The sequence below is a fragment of the Rhinolophus sinicus genome, linkage group LG04 (genome assembly GCF_036562045.2).
Source record: "Rhinolophus sinicus isolate RSC01 linkage group LG04, ASM3656204v1, whole genome shotgun sequence".
NCBI lineage: Eukaryota > Metazoa > Chordata > Mammalia > Chiroptera > Rhinolophidae > Rhinolophus > Rhinolophus sinicus.
In genome coordinates this window covers 86329778-86352023 of record NC_133754.1, presented here as the reverse complement: position 1 = coordinate 86352023, position 22246 = coordinate 86329778, and the positions used below count along the sequence as shown (strand labels likewise).

The 22246-nt window shown below is 37.0% G+C and overlaps 1 protein-coding gene and 1 pseudogene across 3 annotated transcripts in view; both read right to left on the bottom strand.

Annotated features, from left to right (window-relative positions):
- DLEU7 (deleted in lymphocytic leukemia 7) overlaps positions 1 to 22246 on the bottom strand; it is a 118849-nt gene that overhangs the window by 16681 nt on the left and 79922 nt on the right. The window contains exon 2 of one of the 3 annotated variants that reach the window (XM_074329919.1): positions 5288 to 6206. The exons of 1 other annotated variant lie outside the window; for it this stretch is intronic. In XM_074329919.1, coding sequence (XP_074186020.1) covers positions 6108 to 6206 — 99 coding nt within the window. In that variant the 3' untranslated portion in view covers positions 5288 to 6107. Of the gene's footprint in view, positions 1 to 5287; positions 6207 to 22002; positions 22145 to 22246 lie in introns of those variants that run through there. One more of the 3 variants, XM_074329920.1, reaches the window with a different exon arrangement.
- On the bottom strand, positions 9253 to 10679 carry LOC109458460 (phosphorylated adapter RNA export protein; annotated as a pseudogene).

Sequence of the window (22246 nt, the reverse complement as noted above, 5' to 3'; positions counted from 1 at the left end):
TCCTTTTTATTAATGTAAACTTAATTATATTAGATGAGCTTACAAAATAGTTTTAGTAACTACAATAACAATCGTTAACACTTCCTGAGCCCTATCATCTGCCAGGCACTGTTTAAATACACGTTATGCATAGAAACTTATGTAAAGGTCTCAGAGGGTAGCAGATGAGCAGATACAGCTGTGGACCAGGCAAAAGCATCACTCACTCTATGGTGTGCTGAGGGTACTGAATGGTTTCCACTTGTGTGTGCGTTACTTGCTGCTGAATCACCTCGTTACCAAACACACAGGCAGACACGGAACATGGCCATTCTCTCCTTTCCCCAGAGGGAAGTACAAAGACAATATCTTAACAGCATGTCATTGTTTTTGGTTAGTGGTTCTCAACCCTGTCTGCACATTAGAATTATCTGACAAGTTTTTAAAAAACACTGACGATGCCCAGGCCTCACCCCAGAACAAATAAAGCAGAATCTCTGGTGTAGATTCAGAGTATCCAAAGTTTCTAAAGCCCTACAGGTGATTCTAATTTATTGCCAGACTGAGAACCAAAGTTTTAGATTATTAGACATAAACTAAATCCTTCTCTCTCTACCTAGATAAACCAAACGTCCTGATAGCTCTACCTCGGCAATTAGTAGGTACTCACTATACTCTTTCAGTATTCTGCAGATTTTCAAAGTTCTGCTTTATCTGAATGCCTGGTTGGCACATTGTTTTTCCTTTCTATGCTTCCATCCTTTCTTTGACCCATCCTTTAAAAACAACCACCTCACCTGTACACTTAGAATGTAACCAAGTTCTCCTGGACTAATAGCACCACCCAGAGACTAGTTCAGGGAATTTATCTCCCCACCAGCTCCCTCCCACTCACTAGAAGGGGTACCCCTAATTCTTTAACTCTGTCCCCTGCCTGCCTACCTTCACACACACACTTCTTATCTTTTATCTCCCAGTCTTCAGTTGATAACATTAGAGACACTCTCTTTCTGATGTAATACCTTTCCTTCCACATTATTCTTCTAATAAAGCTCATGTTACAAAATAATAATAATAATTACTTCATTTTAGGCCATATTACACATCATATGTTGTAGTTGGCACTTTATATACATTCATTTATGCCTCACAACAAACCTAGGAAAGACTCATCTTGCACAAAAACACACCAATACTTGAAGAGAAAAAGCAACCTGCCCAAGATCACCATGCAAACAGCAAACCCAAGGAAGCAGGATTAACTATACTATCAGATGAAGTAGACTTTAAGACAAAGAGAGTTACCAAAGTAAAGAGGGACATTTCATAATGATAAAATATCCAAGTCATCAGTAAGAGATTTTTCATCATAAATGTATATGTGTTTAATATCAGAGCTTCAAAATACATGGAAAATATTATATATTGACAGAATTAAAAGGAAAAATAGACAACCCCACAACATAATTGGAAAGTTTAACACCCCTTTCTCAGACATTGATAGACCAATTAGACAAAATAGTTCAGCAAAGACATAAAAGATATGAGTAACATTATCAACTACCTTGACCTAATTAATATTTATAGAGCACATCATTTAAAACAGACTAGATTCGGTATTCCTTTCAAGAGTACACATTCACCAAGAGGTACCATCAGCTTGGCCATAAAACAAGTCTCAATAAGTTAAACAGTGTTAAAATTAGGCAGAGTATGTTCTGTGATTACTGTGGAATTACATTTAAAAGCAATAACAATAAAATATCTTTTTTAAAAACTCCAAATAACTGGAAATTAAATAAGACACTTCTAAGTAATATATGAATTAGAAAAGAAGTTAAAAGAAAAATTATAAAATAACTCAAACTGAATGAAAATAAAGATATATTGAAATTCGTGATACATCTAAAGTAGTTATTAGAGGAAATTTTATAGTTTTAAATGTTTATACTACCAAAGAAGAGTGTTCTAAAATTAGTGACCTAAGATTCTACTTCCAGAAGACAGAGAAGGAGAGCAGAATAAACCCAAAGTAAGTGGAAGAGAGGAAATAACAAAGATAAAAACAGAAATCAGTATAGTAAAAAGCAGACAGTAGAGAAATTTAACAAGCCAAAAAAATGGAAAAAACCAACAAAATTGATAAACACCTAGTTAGACTGAGGAGAAGAGAGAAAAAAGAGAAATAGATAATAGAAATTATTAATATCAAGAATGAGGGAGGGATTATCACTACAGATCCTATAGATATTAAATGGATAACAATTTATTAATTGAATAATGCCAAAATTTTCACAACTTAGATGAGGTGGGAAAATGCCTTGAATATTACAACTTACCAAATCTGAAAAAAGATGAAATTGAATTCTGAATAGCCCAATATCCAGTTTAAAATTTGAAGTTGTAATTAAAAATATTCCCACAAAGAAAACTTCAGGGCCAGATAGTTTCACTGGAAAATTCTATTGAACATTTAAGGAGTAGAGGTGTGGGGAACTCTAATCTTATACAAAAACCTCAGAAAATAGAAGCGAAGTCATTTCCCAACTCATTTTATTAGATCAATGAAACCTTAATATAAAAACCTGTCGAAGACATTAAAAAAACAACTGCTAGACCATTATTCATTCACATAAAGCAAAAATATTTTAAAAATTGTTAGCAAATTAAAATCCTCAAAATTAAAAAAAATATATTTTTAATGAATACATTGCGACCACATGAGGTTTATCCTAGGAATTCAAAGTTGCTTTAACCTTCAAATTTTAATCAATGTAATTCACTATATTAACAGAATAAAAAAGAAAACACATATGATTAATTCAATAGATGCACAAAAACATTTTACAATATTCAACCCTCATTCATGGTAAAAATTCTCATCAAACTAGGAGTAGATGAAGATTTCCTCAATCTGATAAAGATTATCTCAAAACAACAACAACAAGAAAAAACAAAAAACAAAAAAAACCCTATAATTTAATACCATACTTAACAGAGAAACAGTGTTCCCCCACCCCCTCCTATCATTAGACTAAGGAAAGAATACCCACTCTCACAACCTCTATTTGACATTGTATTAGAGGTGCTAATCAGTGAAATAAGACTAGAAAAAGAAAACTAAGCCATGAAAGTTGGAAAAGCAGCAGTAAAACTGGGTCCATTGGCAGATGACATGGTTTTTACAGAAAGTCCTAAGGAATCTAAAAATGACTACTAGAATTAATAAATCAACAAGTTTTCAGGCTGAAAGGAATAATGTACCAAAATCAATTGTATTTTTAAAAACTAGCACCAAATCTCTGGAAAATAAAATAAAAACAATTCCATTTGCATTAACATCAAAAAATATTTGGGAATAAATTTGGCAAAACAGCTATAAGAAAATATACTAAAACTATAAATATTTCTAAGAGAAATTAAAGAATAATAAATAAATTTAAAAATATACCATGTCGAAGCACTGGGAAACTCAATGTTAAATTGTTAATTATCCCCAAATTAATTCATAGATTCAATAAAATCTCAGTCATAATTGTTATAATATTGTAGAAAATAACAAACTTATTCTAAAATTTATGTGGAAACAAGGTACCTGGAGTGTCCAAAACAATCTTTTAAAAGAACAAAATTAGAAGACTTATTTACACTACTTGACTTCAAGATTACCAAAAGTTGTTATGGGACTGGCACAAAAATTGACAAATAGATAATGAAACAAACTTGAGAGTTTATATGGCCATTTATTTTTCAATAAATATGCCAAAGCAATCAGTGGAGAAATGGAAGTCTTTCACAAATGGTGCTGAAAAACTGGTTATCTATAAGAATGGAGGAGAGCAAAAGAACTTATATCTCTACTTCATATTATGCACAAAAATTAATTTGAGGTAATCACAGACTGAATAAAGCAAAAACACAAAACTTTTTGAAACACATAGGAGAATATCTTAATGACTTGAGGCTCGACAAAGATTTCTCAGATAGACAAAGTAATAGATAGCCATTAAAGAAAAATTGATCAATTAGACTTCATCAAAACTAAAAGTTATGTCCCATTGAAGACACCATTTAAAAATGAATAGGCCAGCCACAGACAGGCAGAAAATATTTTCAATTGAGTGATATCAGCTGCATGGTGGAGTGAGAAGACATCCAATTCTCTCCCTTTGAAGTTACAACAAGTTGGACAACTGTAATTCAACAAAGGATTTCCTGCTCAACACATAAACACACCTGAAGGATCCACACATTGAGACATTTGAAGGTGAGCATATTGGAGTGATCAGAGGAAATAGGACAGGGGAAAGGACAGAGATGGGAGCTGCAGAAACAATCCAGTGCTTACCACAGTCCCAGCAGATATGATAACAGTAAAGTATTGGGGTGCAACCCCCACTGGGCAAACCAGAGGGGCAGAGGCAGTAATCAGGCCTGAGTGGCTGGCACATACCTCTCCCATCCACAGAAGCAGAGCCTGATAGAGGCAACTGAGACACCCCAGACAAAGTGGATAAGTGGCAGCTTCTGGCTGTAGGAAGGCAGCGTGGTAACACATAGGCAAGAGACCCATAGCCCGCCACATCCCACCAGGGGCTGAGGCCCTGAGATCCAGGCGATTGAGTCATAAAGAGGAGGTCCATCTCCTCAGATAATATAGGGTGTTTTCTGCGGCCTAGGTGACACCATCTTACAGAGATCCTGGAATTCCTAGTAGTGCATGTAAAAGAAAACAAAAAATTGCACTTCAGCACCACCTACTGGAAAACCTCCTAAACAGTTGAGAGTCAAACACTTAAAAAAAAAAAAAAATACATATATATATATATATATATATATATATATATATATATATATATATGCTCTCACAAATGTCCAGGCAGAGGAAATAATCCATCTAGTACAATGAATAACCAAGGTAACAAGGGAGTTCAGAAAGAAAATTTAAAATGTTCAGAAAATAAACTTAAAAGTGTGCAAGACTGTGTTTTAAATGACAGGGAATTCAAGGTTGCAGTTCTGAAAAAAACTCAGTGAGATACAAGAAAACTCAGAGAAGCAGATCAACATGCTCAAAAATAAAATCAATGAACAAGAACAGTACTTTATCAAAGAGACTGAGTCTACAAAAAAGAACCAAATAGAAATCCTGGAGCTGAAGAACTCAATAAATAAGAAGAAAAATGAACTAGTGAGCTTAGGAAACAGAGCAGACCAGATGGAGGAAAGAATCCATGAAATTGAAGATAGAAACCTAGAAATGATTCAGGTGAAAGAAGACAGAATTGAGAGAGAGAGAGAGAGAGAGAGAGAGAGAGAGAGAGAGAGAGAGAGAGAGAAAAGGAAATAAAGAAAGAACTCTCAAGAACCATCAGACTCCCTTAGAAACACCAATCTAAGAATAATGGGTGTATCACAAGGAGAAGAGAGGGAGAAAGGAACAGTTTATTCAAATAATCAACGAGAACTTCCCAAACTTGTTGAAAGAACCGGAAACTCAAATCCAAGAAGCTAAAAGAACACCAAATTATCTCAATCCAAAAAGGCCTTTTCCAAGGAACATTATACTGAAGCTGTCAAAAATTAGTAACAGGGACAACCGGATGGCTCAGTTGGTTAGAGAGCGAGCTTTTAACAACAGGGTTGCCAGTTCGATTTCCACATGGGTCAGTGAGCTGCGCCCTCCACAACTAGATTGAAGACAATGAGCTGCCGCTGAGCTTCTGGTGGGGCACCCGGGTGGCTCAGTTGATTAGAGCATGAGCTCTTAACATCAAGGTTGCTGGTTCAATTCCCACATGGCATGGTGGGTTGTGCCCCCTGCAACTGAGACTGAAAACAGCTAGATTGAAGGACAACAATTTGACTTGGAGCGGATGGGTCCTGGAAAACACACTGGTTCCCCAATATTCCCCAATTTAAAAAAAATTTTTTTAATTAGTAACAAAGATATAATTCTCAAGGCAGCCAGGGAAAAGAAGAGGTAACCTATAAAGGAAACCCCATTAGAGTATCATTGGCTTTTTCAGTAGAAACTCTACAAGCTAAGAGGGAATGGAATCAAATATTCAAAACATTGAAAAAGAGAAATCACCAGCCAAGAATTATATATCCAGCAAAGGTATCCTTTAGATATGAAGGAGAAATAAATCCTTTTCCAAACAGAAGCTGAGGGAATTTACCACCACGAGACCTGCAGTACACGAAACTGAGAGGTGCTTTTCTTCCTGAAACAAAAAAAAGAAAGTATGCAAAACTGTGAGTGCGATGACTAACAAATAGACAGAAGCAAGGAATTGCAGTTCTTGCTCAGAATAGGTTGTTAAACACTTAAATATAACAAAGATTAAAGGAGGTAAAAGCATTTTTAAAAAGACAATAGATACTATAATTTTAAAATAAATGCACAGCGTAAAAAGGAATAATTTGTGGCAACAAAAACATGAAAGGGGAAGGGAAAAAGGACTGAACTTGCACAAGTGAATGGAAATAAGATGCAATCAAAAGAAAAAGGATTATTGTATGTATGAAACTTTTTCTTGCACAAACATAAAGGTAACTGCACAGCAAAAATCTAGAACTGAGACATACAACATTTAAAAAAAGGAAATGGAGGGGAAAAAAACCAGAGTGTCAAAAAAGGTGTATCTGACAAAGTATTAATATACAAGAAATATATATCTCTCCTACAAAACACTAATAAAAGAGACAAACAACCCAATACAAATGGGGGGAAAATTTGCACATTCACTACATAAAAGAAGATACATGAAGGATTATTAAGCACATGAAAAAGTGCTCAACATCATTAGTCATTAGGGAAATTCAAATTAAAAACACTATACCCCTACAAACTCATTAGAATGACTAACATTTAAAAAAAACTGAAATAGCAAATGTCGGCAAGAATATGGAACAGCTGGCAGTCTCATATATTGTTGATGAGAGGGTGAAATAGTAGAAAAAGGCACAAGCATTTTGTAAAAAAGGTCTTGCAGTTTTTGATAAACCAAAACATATACCTACACAACAAGCAATAATTCTATTAGGTTGGTGCAAAAGTAATTGCGGTTTTGCAATTATTTTTAACCTTTTAAACTGCAATTACTTTTGCACCAACCTAATACTTGTAACACACTTCCCCAAGCAAAATGGAAATACAAACCCACAAAACACCATGTACATGAAAGTTAATTGCAACTTTATTCATAACAGCCATAATCCAGGAAACAACTTAGGTGTTCATCAGTAGGAGAATGAATAAACAAACTGGTATATTCATACAAAGGGATAATACTGAGCAACTAAGAAAGAAAAACTATGGATAAATGCAACAATGTGATTGAATCTGATACACATTATGTTGAGAGAAAGAAATCTTGTGCAAGAGTACATCTTGTATGATTCCCTTTGTGTAAAGTTCTGGAATAGGCAAAAGTAACTTGTTGGGAACAAAATCAGAACACGGGTTTCCTCTGGAGAGATGGGCAGGAGGATTGCCTGGGAACGGGTGGGAGAGTACTTGGGATAATGGTCATTTTATGTATCTTAGTGGTGGTTTGGGTTACACAGGTATATGCATTTGTCAAAACTCATCAAATGATGCCCTTAGGATCTATGCATTTCATGCCATGCAAATTTTATCTCAAAAGAAAAGAAAGAGCCTTAAATAAATACAAAACTATAAATAAGTACCGTGTTTCCCTGAAAACAAGACCTAGCTGGACAATTAGCTCTAATGCGTCTTTTGGAGCAAAAATCAATATAAGACAGGGTCTTGCATTATATCACATCATATCATATCATATCATATCATATCATATCATATCATATCATATCATATCATATCATATCATATCATATCATATCATATCATATTATAAAGACCCAGTCTTATATTATAGTAAAATAAGACCGGGTCTTATATTAATTTTTGCTCCAAAAGACGCATTAGAGTTGATTGTCCGGCTAGGTCTTATTTTCGGGAAAACACAGTGGTAACTATAGTTAATGATATGCATACTGAAATATTTAGGGAACATTGTACTCATGAATACATCTTGCTTTGTAATGTATCCAAAAATTGATTGCTAGATAAAACAAAGGATTGATAGATGGATAGATATAGATGAAGCAATATAACATGTTAATTTTAGAATCTAGATGGTGACTTTTCACTGTAAAATCATTTCAAATTTTCCATATGTCTGACATTTTTTATAATAAAATGTTGGGGAGAAAACCTCAATGGTAACCACTACAATTGTTTAGAACCTAGGCCCACAAAAGATTCTTTTAGGGAGGAGTATTTTATCACTAACATTGTTTAGAATTGCCAGCACATGGTGATAATAAAAAGCAGATTGACTTTCAGTCAGGTTTATTATTGTTTTTAAATTCTCAACAGCAATGCACACCCTTCTTGCCTGCACCCAGGGTGGGCCTCCTACTACACTGCCCTGGGTACATGGTTAGTGTCATAGAGTTGGAAAAGCATAGTGACAGGAATCAAAGCCAGATCTGCCTGATTCCAAAGCTCCATCCATGCCAATAAACTCTTCCCACATTATCCTGCTAGCTATGCTGCAAATTATACAAAGATGGAAAATACATAATTCTTGCCTACAAGGAGACCATAATATGGTGGAGAAAAAGCCATACTTATGTGTTTCTAATACAAGTGAGTATTTTCAAATAACATGAGTATTTTCAAATAGCAAATAGATTTTCAAATAACATGCTAGGTGAAAATGAAAATGCTTCTTAGAAGAAGTGGTGTCTGAGGTGTACTTTGCTCCCTACTTAAAGCCATTTGGTGGCTTCCTGTAATTTATAAGCTTGAATACAAAACCTTAACATGGCCTACAAGATCCTATCTGATCTGTCCCCTTTTTTACTTTTCTATCCTCATCTTGGGCATTTCCCAGTAGAGACCCACAAAAGATAACACACACACACACACACACACACACACACACACACTACTTGGACCACACTAGCTTGCTTTCTTTCTTCTTTCTTTCTATTCTTATTAAAATCTTTTAATGGAATGTTTTGAAACCAGTCATAATTCACTGCAAAGATAAATCAGAAAAAGAAAACAAACTTTTGAATGGCATGTTTTAATGACCTGGATAAAACTGATTATCAGCTAAGTAATAATTAGCACATGCAACAAATTGAGAAATTAAATCCTCTGCTATATACTCTTAAGTTTTTTGTCAGACATGAGAAAGTTTTAAATGTTTATGTCAATCACATTCATCTCTCCATATATTCAATTTTATTTAAGACAAGAAAACCATTCTTTCTCTCCAGCTTTTCATGTTTATCAGTGCACAGTAAAATGAAGCAATCTCAGTAGGAGTGGTTTATTACAATGTTATTTTAGAGAGGTTTATTCCTCAAAATGTACTAAAAAAATGTCCAAATCATGAGCATGATCAAACTCAATGGCTTTGTCTACATCCAACTTTGTTTCTCCATGTCCTTCCTGTGATTCATCAAGATAGGCCAAGGGCCTCATTTGTGTCACTTGCAAAATTTCTCATGATGTATCATCTTCTTGAAAATTTAGACTTTTAATAGCTTGTTTCATCTTTTCCCCCAACACTTGTGTTCTCTTCCTAGCAGCTTTTATTTTCATATTCCTTTTTATTTTCAATGTAGAAAATGTCCTTAATTTGTTCCTCACTAACATTAGGTGTGTTTGTCAGAAGATTCAGGAAAACTCAACCTTCTTCTTCAACTACCGTTCATTATAAAAAGGCCACCATTTTGTTCCACTTAAGCAGCTTCCATCAGAAGTTCAATTGCCTTTTTGTACCCAATTATATTTACTACTTGAGCTATCAGATCTTTCTTTGGTTCCTGCAACCTGAAAGAAATTTCATCATCCACTTTCTCCTGAGAATCATCCTCTGTGATCTCATAATGGCCTTTATAGTTCATTTCTAGTCTGTCTTCGACAGGTCATTTCCCTTTGAGATGACTTTGCCCATTTTCCTCTTCCTTTGAGCCAATTTTCTTGCCACCACACATATATGCATCTAATGCTTTGCCTAATTCTTTTGTGAGTTCCTGAGATTCCCTCTTAAGTTTCTTAGCAAGCAAGTAATGGTAGGTCTCGGATTGTCTGCTTTTGTCATAGAGCCTTCCATTTCCAAGATACCAAGTTCAGTTGCCACTGCATATTGATTCTGCTTCTGCAGCACAGTATCCTATATGTTGTTAACCTTCTTCCCTCCAGCAAGAGGCAAATTCTGGTTGCTCTGGTCAAACTGAAAAGGCTCTGGGTTGGGGGTGGGGTAAAATATTTCTGTCACTTGCGTTTCCAAAGCAAGTTGTCATCATCCAAATGGGAAAAACTCTTTTCACTTGAATCCAATCCTTTGGCAGTCTGGTAAATGTGATGCACACGCTGCTGTAGTACCCTGTTAGGGCCTCCCTGCTCTGTCCCCACCTAGTGCTTTCGGCACCCGCGGTGGCCTGTTGCTAGGTGCGACCCTCAGGTTGGAATCCCAGTCTGAAAGCTGCCAATCTTCCCTGTCCCCAGCCTCCTGCGCCATCTTCCCACGATGCGTTGTTGAGAGTCAGGATAGTACTTCCAGAAGGGCAGCGGGAAGGTCCTGGATGGCTGCTGCATCTCAGGCGCCCAGCTAGGGGGCTGCTCTGACCCCAGCGTCCTGTGGGGGCCTCGCTGGGACGCTTGGGCAAGACTGATCCCTGTGCATCATCACAGCAAACTACCCTCCTGAACTTCTCCTGGAAAAAGAATACCCTACTTCCCCGCCAGTTTGACTTTCTTCCAAACTTGGATTTCATGCAAACCGAAATTTGTGCACGGAGAGCGGCCATCGGCGATTCCTCCTTTGGCCTCACCCCCTCACCTGGTGCCCTGGCAGGCAGGACCAGTGGCTTCCATACTTGCTCGTGAGCAATCCACTTTACATGTAGTTTCTTGAGGAGTCAGTACCTGAGGTCACTGCCCTACTCAGACCTTCCAAACCTCCACACAGGAAACAAGTCCTCAGCATGGCAAATAGGGTGGCACACCCACATCTATGCCAGTCTCCAGCTCTCCCCACACTGGCCTGCTTTCTGTTCTCTTTGTCATGATCCTTCCTGCCTTGTGGCTTTATCTGGGCAGTACCTTCCTCCTGGAATGCTCTTCACTTATTTGCTCCCTGTCTCCCACCTCTCACGTCACATAGTCCAATCCTATTCATTCTTCAGGGCTCAGGTAAAAAGGCTGCTTTCTCAATAAATACCATGTGACCTCCCCTTCTCCTTTGAGACACAAGACACAGTTGTAATTACGCTATTGGTGTGATCTAAAACCATAATTGACTTGTTTCAATAAACATTTGTTGAGTGAATAGAATTGAATGATTCAGTAGATAAATCCATGGTAATGAATAAAGAGCAGGACTTGAACATCCAGTTATAGGATAAAGATGCAGGGAAATTCCGACCTGAGAGAGGCAAAATCTTGAGCCAAATTCCAGAGGGAGGAGGTATGAGATCAGAAACAAAGACATGGGTGTTGGGTACTTTCTGAGATTGAATTTTTTTTAATGGAATTTTAAAACTCCACCCTCAAGAGGCTCTTGTGCTTGTCCTGCTGGGACCAGATATGAATTACATTTTGTAAGAAACAGGTAGTTAAAAGGAATTTGGGAGAGTCTGAAAAAATTCTCACCATTTCTGTCTCTAATTAAAGTTTCTGGGCATTATTCCTTTTCTACTGTATCTCAAAACTCCAAAGAGACCAAAACCAAGATGTGGTCAGATCCCTGGGAATTCCCACTTTTTCATTAGTAGTCCAATCCTGCCTAGTCTCTTTTAGCCAAATGCTTAGCTAGGTACAGAGTGACACAAGACGCTCATTTCAGGGCATATGAAGCCTCCTGAAGAAATGATTCTAGATGCTCAGCATTTCTTATTAAGCCAGTAATGGTTAATTGTACAGTGTATAGAGAGATGAATTCTTCCTTTTTATGGAGACCACAATGATTTGCGCTCCATTTCTCAAGTCCTGACTGGAACATGGAGGTGCACTCAGCAATTTAAATATTCCTAAAAGAGCTTGAAAATGTTTGAAAAGTTTTATTCCACAAAGGTCCTCACGCATTTTTCCCCCCACACTATTTAGGCTTCCATTTATTGATCCCTTGGTACATTCCATTCTAAGGATGCACAAATAGGAAAAAGATGGAAACTAAAACAGTGTGTACAACAATCCCCAAACCATAATAATGTAACAGTGAGCCCTTTTCTCAACATCTGGAGTCCTGTGGGCAACTTTCCTAATAAAAGAAATCAAGAAGTCATTTTAAATCCATGTCCACACAAAGATTTACAAACCATAAACTTATTTCTCTCAATCTTTTCTGAGGTTTCTCTGTGACTAAATCTGTATTTCAATTTTCTGGTGTATATAAAATTAGGATTTTAGACAAATGGAGTTTTGCCTACTCCCATGACAGACAGAACAGACACTGCTAATCACTCACAGAATTCTTTGCAACACAGCTCCTATACTAGGCAGTCACTACCAATCAATTGGAGATTGCACAGGTGTTGAAATCTATTTGCTGTCTTGGAACTAGGAGATGCCTTAGGCTTCTTATAGCTAATCTCTGAAAGCTGTGAGTCTAAAGCATGCTTATAGGAAGCAATAGTCCCAAGTACATAGCACATCAATTTAGAAACTTTCTACTTAAGAACTTTCATGGATACAAATAAACCAGAGCAAAAAATGCAACAATTCTATTAAGAACCCTATAGTATTACATTGATCTTTTAAGTAAATGGACACCCCCAACCTTTTCTGGACCCTACTGGCTTGTAAATAGGGAACCTTCTATACACGATATTTTGCCTTTCCATTTTCCTCCCCATATCTTCAATTCTTCCTGAAGTCATAGAAACATTTAGAATAGCCATATCCACTTTGGGTCCCTCACCTCTGCATTCTGGGCAGCAGTGTACCTAGCACCATCTGCTCTCTCACCAAAATCTCTCTAAGGGAAGATCTAATGAAGTCAGCCAAATGGAAGTATAGATGACGGCTAAGGTCCAAATGATCTTACCTCTTAATATATTTGCACTTTATTAGGGACAATATTCCAAGCCAAAGGAATGCGTTTCCAGTTGTAGATTTATTTTTTGTTTCCCAATTATAAGGGTTAGAAAGTTATTTGGGAGAAGTAGCAAAGGGAAAGGTCTTATCGGTCCCCCTAAATTATTCACTGAAAGGAGACCTAATTCTCTTCCTCAGTTGCCAGCTTTACTTCCATCCACATTTGTTTTCAAAAATACCTGGAGCATCTTCTCCGAAGATATGTCTTATGAACCACTGAAATTAGAAATCCATGGGTGTTTGGTAAATATGCAGATGATTCAGCTCTACCTCTAAACTAAAAATCAGAATCTTTAAGGGTGGGTCCCAGAAATGTGCAGGGCATCAAATTCCCCTTCCCCACAGGGGAATTTTTATGCACAAATAAATCTGAAGACAACTATTTCAAAGCAAAGGCTCAGAAAATCTGACTACATCAACATTTACACTTTTCCTGTTTTACTGCTATTTCTCAGCAAGATTATAAACTGCCTGAAAGCAAAGACTACATCCCATACTTTTAAGAACTCCCCAGAGTGTCTCTTAACTCATATTTTAAATTATTTTACATTTTGAGCAGTGCTTTCTCAATTAATATCACAAAAGAAATAGCATTATCTCATTAGAGACTATGAAATGGGCATTAATCAGATATTTAAATTATGTATGAATTAAGCAAGCATCCCAAAACACAGTAACTCATTGTTCCTTGTCCACTTTATGAACTTTTCTTCTAATGTTTGCATGGGAGAGCCAAATGCACAGTACATGCAAATAGTCAAACATAGCTTGCTCTTTGGTGCATTACTGTGATTTTATTATAGATTGGAGCCAAAATTATTCTCTCCAAAATTGGAAATCATGATCTCACATATAGATGTTTATTTTCCACACAATTTCATGAGTACATCTACTCAGTTAAGTGAATTTAAGCAATATTTACTTTGCCCTACGATGTGTAAAGAAATGCACTTAATATTCTTAAATTTTATTTATTTTTTCAGAATCTCCATTTTCTCCATTGGTAAAATGGGTAAAATAATGCTTGTTCCTTTGTAGGATTGGCAGGGAAATTAAGGTACAAGGGATTTTTAAGGTTTTAGAGCATGAATAGTAGTATACAGATATATTTGTGTTTTTAGATTATCTGGAAAAAAAGAAATGCAATCAATGAACTGATAAAAGAGCAAGATTAAAAATGCTTTGCCTTTTGTGTGTGTGTAAAATAATTTGGTGGAACGTTTATTGTTCTCCTATGTGTGAATGATCCTCTTTGAAATTGAAGACTTTGGCCCTTGCTTTCTTTTTTTTTTCCTTTTTTAAAGTTTAAAAAACCCTAAAATGACTTAAATAATCACCCTAGGTCCTTTAAAGATCAGCCAACACCTCCACTTGCCCAAGAAGTACGTATTTCTTGGAGAGGGGAGCACCATTTTAAAGCTAACACAGGAAGCCACACTCAGGACTCAAAGTCTAGGCTTTGTATTTGGTATGGTTTACAGCCCTGTTTTCCTTATGTGGGTTATGTAGGCCTGAAGAGTAACCCCCAATTCCAAGGTACCAGGGTAAAGCAGCTGCACACACTGATGAGGAGATCAATTGAGTCATTGGTCTGTATAAACTAGGGGCCAGGACAGTTTCTACAAAGGGTCAGATAGGAAATGTATTGGGCTTTGCAAGTCATACAATCTTTGTTGCAACTAGTCAACTCTACCATTGTGTGAAAGCAGCTGCAGTCAGGAGGAAAGAGAATGAATCAACATGTATCCCAATCAAATGTTATTTACAAAAAAAAAAACAAGCAACACACAGGCTAAAGTTTGCCAACCATCAGTATAGACTATGAATCTCTTTTCATGGGGTGAGACAGAACTTCAGCACCGGTGAGACCTGTGTTTGGAGGTTCATGGTAGTCCAGGATGCACTCCTCCATATTAGAATCATTCTGTAAAAGGTGGCAAAAACGTTTTACTTAAAGGGCTACAGAGTAACCGGTTCAGTCGTTTTTCACACAGCTCAGTTGTTTTTTAAGGTGTCAAATTATTTCTTCCCTTTAAATATTATTATGGCTGAACCATTAATGGAATTCAGAGGGGGGATAGAGAGAGAGAAGAGAAGAGAAAGAAGAGAAGAGAAGAGAAGAGAAGAGAAGAGAAGAGAAGAGAAGGAGAAAAAGACAAAAGAAAACTCGATTATTCAAGAATGTAAACAGATTCTAGTGGATAGGTCCTGTGAGGTCAGAGCAAGTTTGCTGACAGGGCAGCCAAGACAGAAAGGAAGTGCTAAAGAGTGGCCCAGTGAGTGTCTTTTAAAAAATGGTCAATGCCATGTGAAAGACTGAGTATGTGAGGATAATGGTTAAGAGCACAGCCTCTGGAAACAAACTGACCTAAGTGTGAAATCCTGGTTCTGTTATTTACTACCTCGCTGATCTTGAGCATACTGTTTAACCTCCAAACCTCAGTTTTCTCATCTATAAAATGGAAATAAGGATACCTTCACTTGTAGGATGTCTAAAAGGAATTAGAGATATGTTGAACCTTTAATACAACATAAGTGGCCAGTAAATGGAAACCACTATAATAATGAAGTTTTGAGCAGGAAATTCATATTGAAAACAACTATTTGTCTTGTTGATGATAGCCATTCTAACAGGTGTGAGGTGATAGCTCATTGTGGTTTTGATTTGCATTTCCTTAGTAGCTAGTGAAGTTTAGCATTTTTTTTCCATATATTTGTTGCTGTTTGTATGTCTTCTTGGGAGAAGTTTCTGGTCATGTCCTCTGTCCATTTTCAAAGGGGAGAAGGGATGGTAGAAGACGGTAAAGGGGGTCAAATATATGGTGATGAACTCTGGGTGGTGAGCACACAATGTGATATATAGATGATGTATTACAGAAACATACACTTGAAACCTATGTAATTTCACTAACCAGTGTCACCCCAATAAATTTAATTTTAAAAAAGAAAGCAACTAAAAATTAAAGTACAATTAAAATCCTAGGTGAGTGTAGAACAAAGCAGTAAACTCAAGCATTGTAATTTCCCTTGTGGAATTCTGTTTTCTAGGCCCATTCCCTTTTTATTTAGCAATTGTTCCTCAACACTTATTATATTCCTGGCACTGTGCTAGTTTCTGGCGTTACAAAAATGAACAAAGACTCCTCACTTCTGACAATAAAAAGTTGAAAGGGCTTTAGTGGCTGTCTTCATCATTAAGCCATTGTTTTTAAGCCACAAACCCACCCTTCTATACTCTGCTTAGTGATACTGGGTGTGACACCCTGAAAACCTCTGTCAGTTGCTCCTTACTAGGTCGGGGAGTGCTGTGCTAGAGGGAGCTGGAGGACTGGAGGAAGGAGAGGGCTTTGTGTTACATCAGTGTTGCCATCACAAGGTTCCCTCACCCTGGCAGCAGTGATTCACCAGCAGTATTTCCACACTCTTAGACTCAGCTTCATCACTACTTCTCCAAGATACCAGCAGGGGGCTGAGCCAACCTCACAAACCCCTCCTCTGCCTATGAGCTAAATTTTAATAACCACAACCTCTTCCTTTTATTTCCCTAGGCTTATGAATGGTAGCTACTTCCTACAGTTACTGTATCTGTGTTGTTTCCTCTTTTGCCTTTTCAGTTCTCCAACACCTGCTTAATTGTTCTTTATATTAAATTCACTCTGTTACAATCATTGGTGTGATTTCTATCTCCTGACTGGACCCTGATTATGGATGGTGATTCAAGTCTAGCTCACAAAGGTCTATTAACAATTTTATAAATTGTGTATCACATCTAGGGAATAAGCTCAGTAAACACACTTCCATGGGTGAATAGCCTTAGATACGGAAGGAAACTTTTAAAAATACAACATTGTAATAATGATATGATGATGATGATGATGATAATAACAGCTTAAAAACAAATACAGAGTAAAAAGGCAATCCATAGAATGGGAGAAAATATCTGCAAATCATAGGTGATAAGGGATTACAATCCAGAGTACTGGAATTAGCTCCTACAACTCAACAATAAATAAACCAATTCCAAAATCGGCAAAGGATTTGAATAGACATTTCCCCAAAGAAGATATACAAATGGCCAATAAATACATAAAAAGATGCTCAACATCACTAATCATTAGGAAAATGTAAATCAAAATCACAATCAGGTACCACTTCACATTTGTTAGGCTGGCTATTATCCAAAAGTAGAAAATAACAAGTGTTGACAAGGGTGTGGAGAAGTTGGAACATTTGTGCAGTGTTAGTGGGAATGCAAAATGCTGCAGCTGCTGTGGAAAACAGTATAGAGGTTCTTCAGGAAGGTAAAAATAGAATTACCATATGATCCAGAAATTCCACTTCTAGGTATATACTTGAAAGAATTGAAAGCAGAGACTCAAACATATATCATAGAAGCATTATTAACTATAGCCAAATGGTGGAAACAACCCGAGTGTCCATTGATGGATGAATGGATACACAAAATGTGGTAAATACATACAACGGAATATCATTCATACTCAAAAAGGAAGGAAATTCTGACCTATACTATAACATAGATGAATCTTAAGGACATATGCTAAGTGAAATGAGCCAGTTACTAAAGGACAAATACTGTATGATTTGTCTTATACGAAGTATCTAGAGTAGTCAAATTCATAGGGACAGAAAGTAGTTGTGGTTGTCAGAGACTGGGTGTTTATCAACATCTGGTTGGTGCTCTCTGAAGAGCAGTGGATTTCCTGGTTCTCTCAGTGTAATTCATAGGAAGTGGAATATACACAGGGTGCCAAAAACACGTATACACATTTTAAGACAGGGAAAAAAAACTGTATTAAAATTGTAATACTCACTACATACCGATAACAAAAGATGAATACAAGTCATGTGTATATATTTTTTTGGCACCCCCAGTATGTAATTGAGGAGAATTAGAAAAAGAGAAAGGAAACCAAAACTTGAATTGTAGTTACAGCAAGGCAAATTTGGTAGAGAAAAGAAAGCTGAAGCAATTTACCAAATATTTTGAAAACCACGATGAAACAAACTCTAGTATATATGCAGGATCTGTAATGTTTAATGACAATCTTCCATACCCAAGTCACAGAGGACTATGATCCATCAAGTTATTACTGATCTGTGGGTTTCAGTTTCCTTATTTATACAACGTAGATAATAACAGTAAATACCTCTTACTGTTCATAAGAGAATCAAGTTCTGGAATAGTACCTGGCACACACTGCTATACGGGTATCCGTTAAAACCAACAAATAAATATTTGTTTATTTAATAGCAATTAACTTTATTTTACAACCTAATTCCATATTCCTTAACTCATTTGATTCTTAAATAATCTTACAATAAAAGAAAATTAGCTCCCCAAAAGCTAAAAATAAGAGTTACACAGTTCAGTTGAAGCAGTGTGGCTTTGTGTTAGCCTCTCTGAGTTTGACTTTATTTTCCATCCAAACCAGCTATAATATCACCTTATTCCCACATCAGGGGTGTCAGTGGATAAATTTAGTTTCCTGATACACTAAGCAAGCTTTCAAAATTCAGTAATTTCATTTAAGTAGCTAGCTAAATCAATAAAATAGAGACAAAATTATTAACCTTTTGGTATGTCATTTCCTCTCTAGACCATAGTCACTCTTCAGTATTACACACATAGCTATACATACCTGTTTAATTAGTGTTATTTTACTTTTTCTGGAAAACTTCTATTTGGGCCTACCAAATTTTCTACTGGATTTATCCCTTTACAGTCAACCTCTCTGCTCCCACCCTGATTTCCAGGGCTTTCTAAGTGAAGATTGGCTGGAAGAAGAAAAAAGGCTGCCTTTTTAGGTAGTCTGCCTATAGATAGAAAAAGAATGAATTTTGACCTCAAAAAGATCTATATTCAAACTCAAGGTTTGCCATTCAGCTGCGGGACTTTGGAAGAATTACCTAGCCTCTCCTGTTATGAAATTTTATATATATATATATATATATATATATATATATATATATATATATATATATACATACATACACACTAGTGGAATATAAACTTAGAATTGCCTCCAGACATGAATTTCCATGTAACATAGCCAAAAGAAAATGATAATAAAAACCAGAATGCATTATAGGTAGCATTTTGCTTATTTCAACGTGGATGACAATCATTATTGCTAAGAAAAGTAATCGTAGGTAATTAAACCATTGCTTTCTGAGATTAATTCTCAAACTACTATAGCTATGCTCTCTCTTTGCAGGTTGGAGGGGGTTGATTTTGCCTACACATCTCGTATAAAAATGTGAGGCATTCCATTTATACTCTCAAACCAATAAACACTTAAAAATAACTACATAAAGCTGTATGTTTGTACCTAGGCGTATAACATGAATGTATCAGCATTGAGAGTGGGTTTTTGAAGCACAGAATTTGGAGGATAAGAGGGACACTATAGAGAAGCTGTCTCTCACCCACCTCATTTTATAGATGAAGAAAACCCAAAATGTCGTAAGTCTAGGTCAAACATTTAGTTTGAGCCAGATGGTCACAAAACTTAGGTTGTCATTGCTTCCCCCTCATCACCCATCTGTCATCCCCCCACCCCGCCCCCACTGTCCTTCTAAGTTGCTGGAACAGATCAGCCTGTGAGCCTGTGCTGTAATGAGCCTGGGAGTGATGATTTTCCGTTCACACTCCCAGGCCTATTGCAGCTGGAAAGATGGCAGTTGTAAACTTTGACTTATGCGGTTGAATGAGACATTGTTTGATGGAAGTGTGTGGGCGGGGAGGCTAACAAACCCCAATTGCCAACTCTCCAAGCAAAGATGCTCTCTTCATCCCCCAATGTAGTTTTGGACATAATGAGCATGGCTTCCAATTTTCCTTGCAAATCAGCACATTGGTGACCATGGCAACTGGCATGCTCAAAAGAGGCCTTGTCAAGGGGCTTTGCAAGGCGTACAGACATTTGTATTAGATGGGCACAGTCACGCTGGCCAGTGCTGAACAAACACCCAACTAGACCATGCTCCTCACAATGAAGCACACAAACATTTGTGTTTCATTAAACAGAAATTAATAAGACTCCAATAGGAAGAAGCAAATGGGGCTGTTTTTTTGTGTGTGTATACAGCTGTGTTATGAAGTAATAGAGTGCTCATATGAATGATGATTGCACATGTGTGATCAATTTATTTCTTTTACTTCTTACATGGTCTCCTTTAACGTTTTCTTTTTCTTTTTCCTTTTTTTTTTAGATTTTTCAGAAATCAATCACAGGTTTCACAGCTGGTTGGGACAGGGGTCTTGACTGCTGTCTTCATACAACAGGGTCCCAATAGCACTTCTATATTTTAAAGCCACCTTCGGTCATTAGTAAATTATACTTTCAGAAACCATAAATGTCCTCTTCCTTGATGGCAAAGGACATGAGTCCATTGGTTTGACTCTATTAGAGGAAAATAAATTTTGAAAATTCCATGTCTAGAAATAATGAGACTTTACATTAAAAAAAAAAAAAAGTATCAATATGGCTTTTAGTGCAGCTGAAGACAGAAAGCTTCAGAAGAGATGCATGTCCTCTCACGATAGTCCTTCTTTGGGTCTCCACCCCCATTGCACAGAAGGAAGCTGGTACAAGAGGCTTGTAAGTGTTTTTAAAGAGAAAAACAGGGGGAAGAGAAAGAAGAAGAGGAGAAGAAAGAGAGAGAGAAGAAAGAAGAATGGAAAACAGAAGAAACACTGAGATACTCCTCAATGTGCTGACTGTATATGCTTCATGGAGCTGTGCTTGCACAGCTTGCACAGCACCGAGACATAAACAAGCTGTGCTTTAGTCATAAGAACCTTGAATTCAATTAATCTTTACTGGCCACAACTCTTCTTGACTTCATCTCCTATAATCTGTCATTCTAGGTTTATTGATAGACATCCCAAATGATCACAGCTCCCTTTCATTTCAACTATATGGCACTTTGAAATGTCCCCACTTCTCAAACCTCTCTAGAACTTTACCTTCTAGATTCAAGAGCTCACGCCTTTAGGGCCAGGTCTGTTTCTTCTGGCCTGTGATTTTCCATTCTTGTTACTGCAAGCAACTTCTGTTTCCCTCTAAATTTCTGTCTTTCAGGCTGAACTTGATCATAGGCTGGGTGGGTGGGAGGTAGAACATGGAAATACTTCTCTTCCTAGATGTGATTATAAAATAGGAGTTTTTATGCCTTTTGCAAGCATATATCTCCAGCTCTGCAAATAAGCAATGCAATGTCAGCAAAAGCACAGAACTTCCCTGTGCACCTTCCAGGACTGACCAGCTGTTGCGGAGGGGCACCCAGAAAAAACGGAAGTACGCTGGCCCAGACGGTGATTCACACCTACAAATACTCACTCTACCATGTCTTGAAAATGACTCTAGACCTTGGCGCCCAAATACAATAAGTTGCTGAAATAATTGAATTATAACTGAATTGGTCCCTGAATGTTTTCCCTCATTACCAAAATGTATTTTTAACCACAATGTGGGGTGAGTAACAAATTCAAGGGGATACATAGACAAGTTTTTCAATTGTGTGATTTGTAAGCTTACTGGTAACAGTGCTAAAGAAAAGTTCAAGACTGTGATACACATTGATCAAAGTGAGAAAATAATTTAGTTAAATATTATGTCTTTTGTCTTTATTTTACTCTTGTACTAATTAACTATGACTGCATAACAAATTGCCCAACACAGCAGTTTAAAAACAACAAACAGTTATTATGTCACAGTTTCTATGACTCAGGACTCTGGGTGCCACTGGCTGAGAGCCTCTGGCTCAAAGGCTTTCATGAGGCTACAGCCAACTGTCCGTGGGGCTGTGGTCTCATCTGCAGACCAAAGGTGATGGTCCATTTCCAAGTCCACTCACCTGGTTATTTCAGGCCTCAATTCTTCATGGTCAGTTGGACTAAGGGCCTCTGTTTCCTACTGGCTATTAGCTGAAGGCCTTCCTCAGTTCACTGCTTCACAAACCTCTTTGCAAGACTGATTAACCATGGTAGCTAGATTCCTCCAGAGTGAGTGATGAGAGAGAGAGAGAGAGAGAGAGAGAGAGAGAGAGAGAGAATACTAAAGACAGAAGCCACAGTCTTTTTATAATGTAATCTCAGAA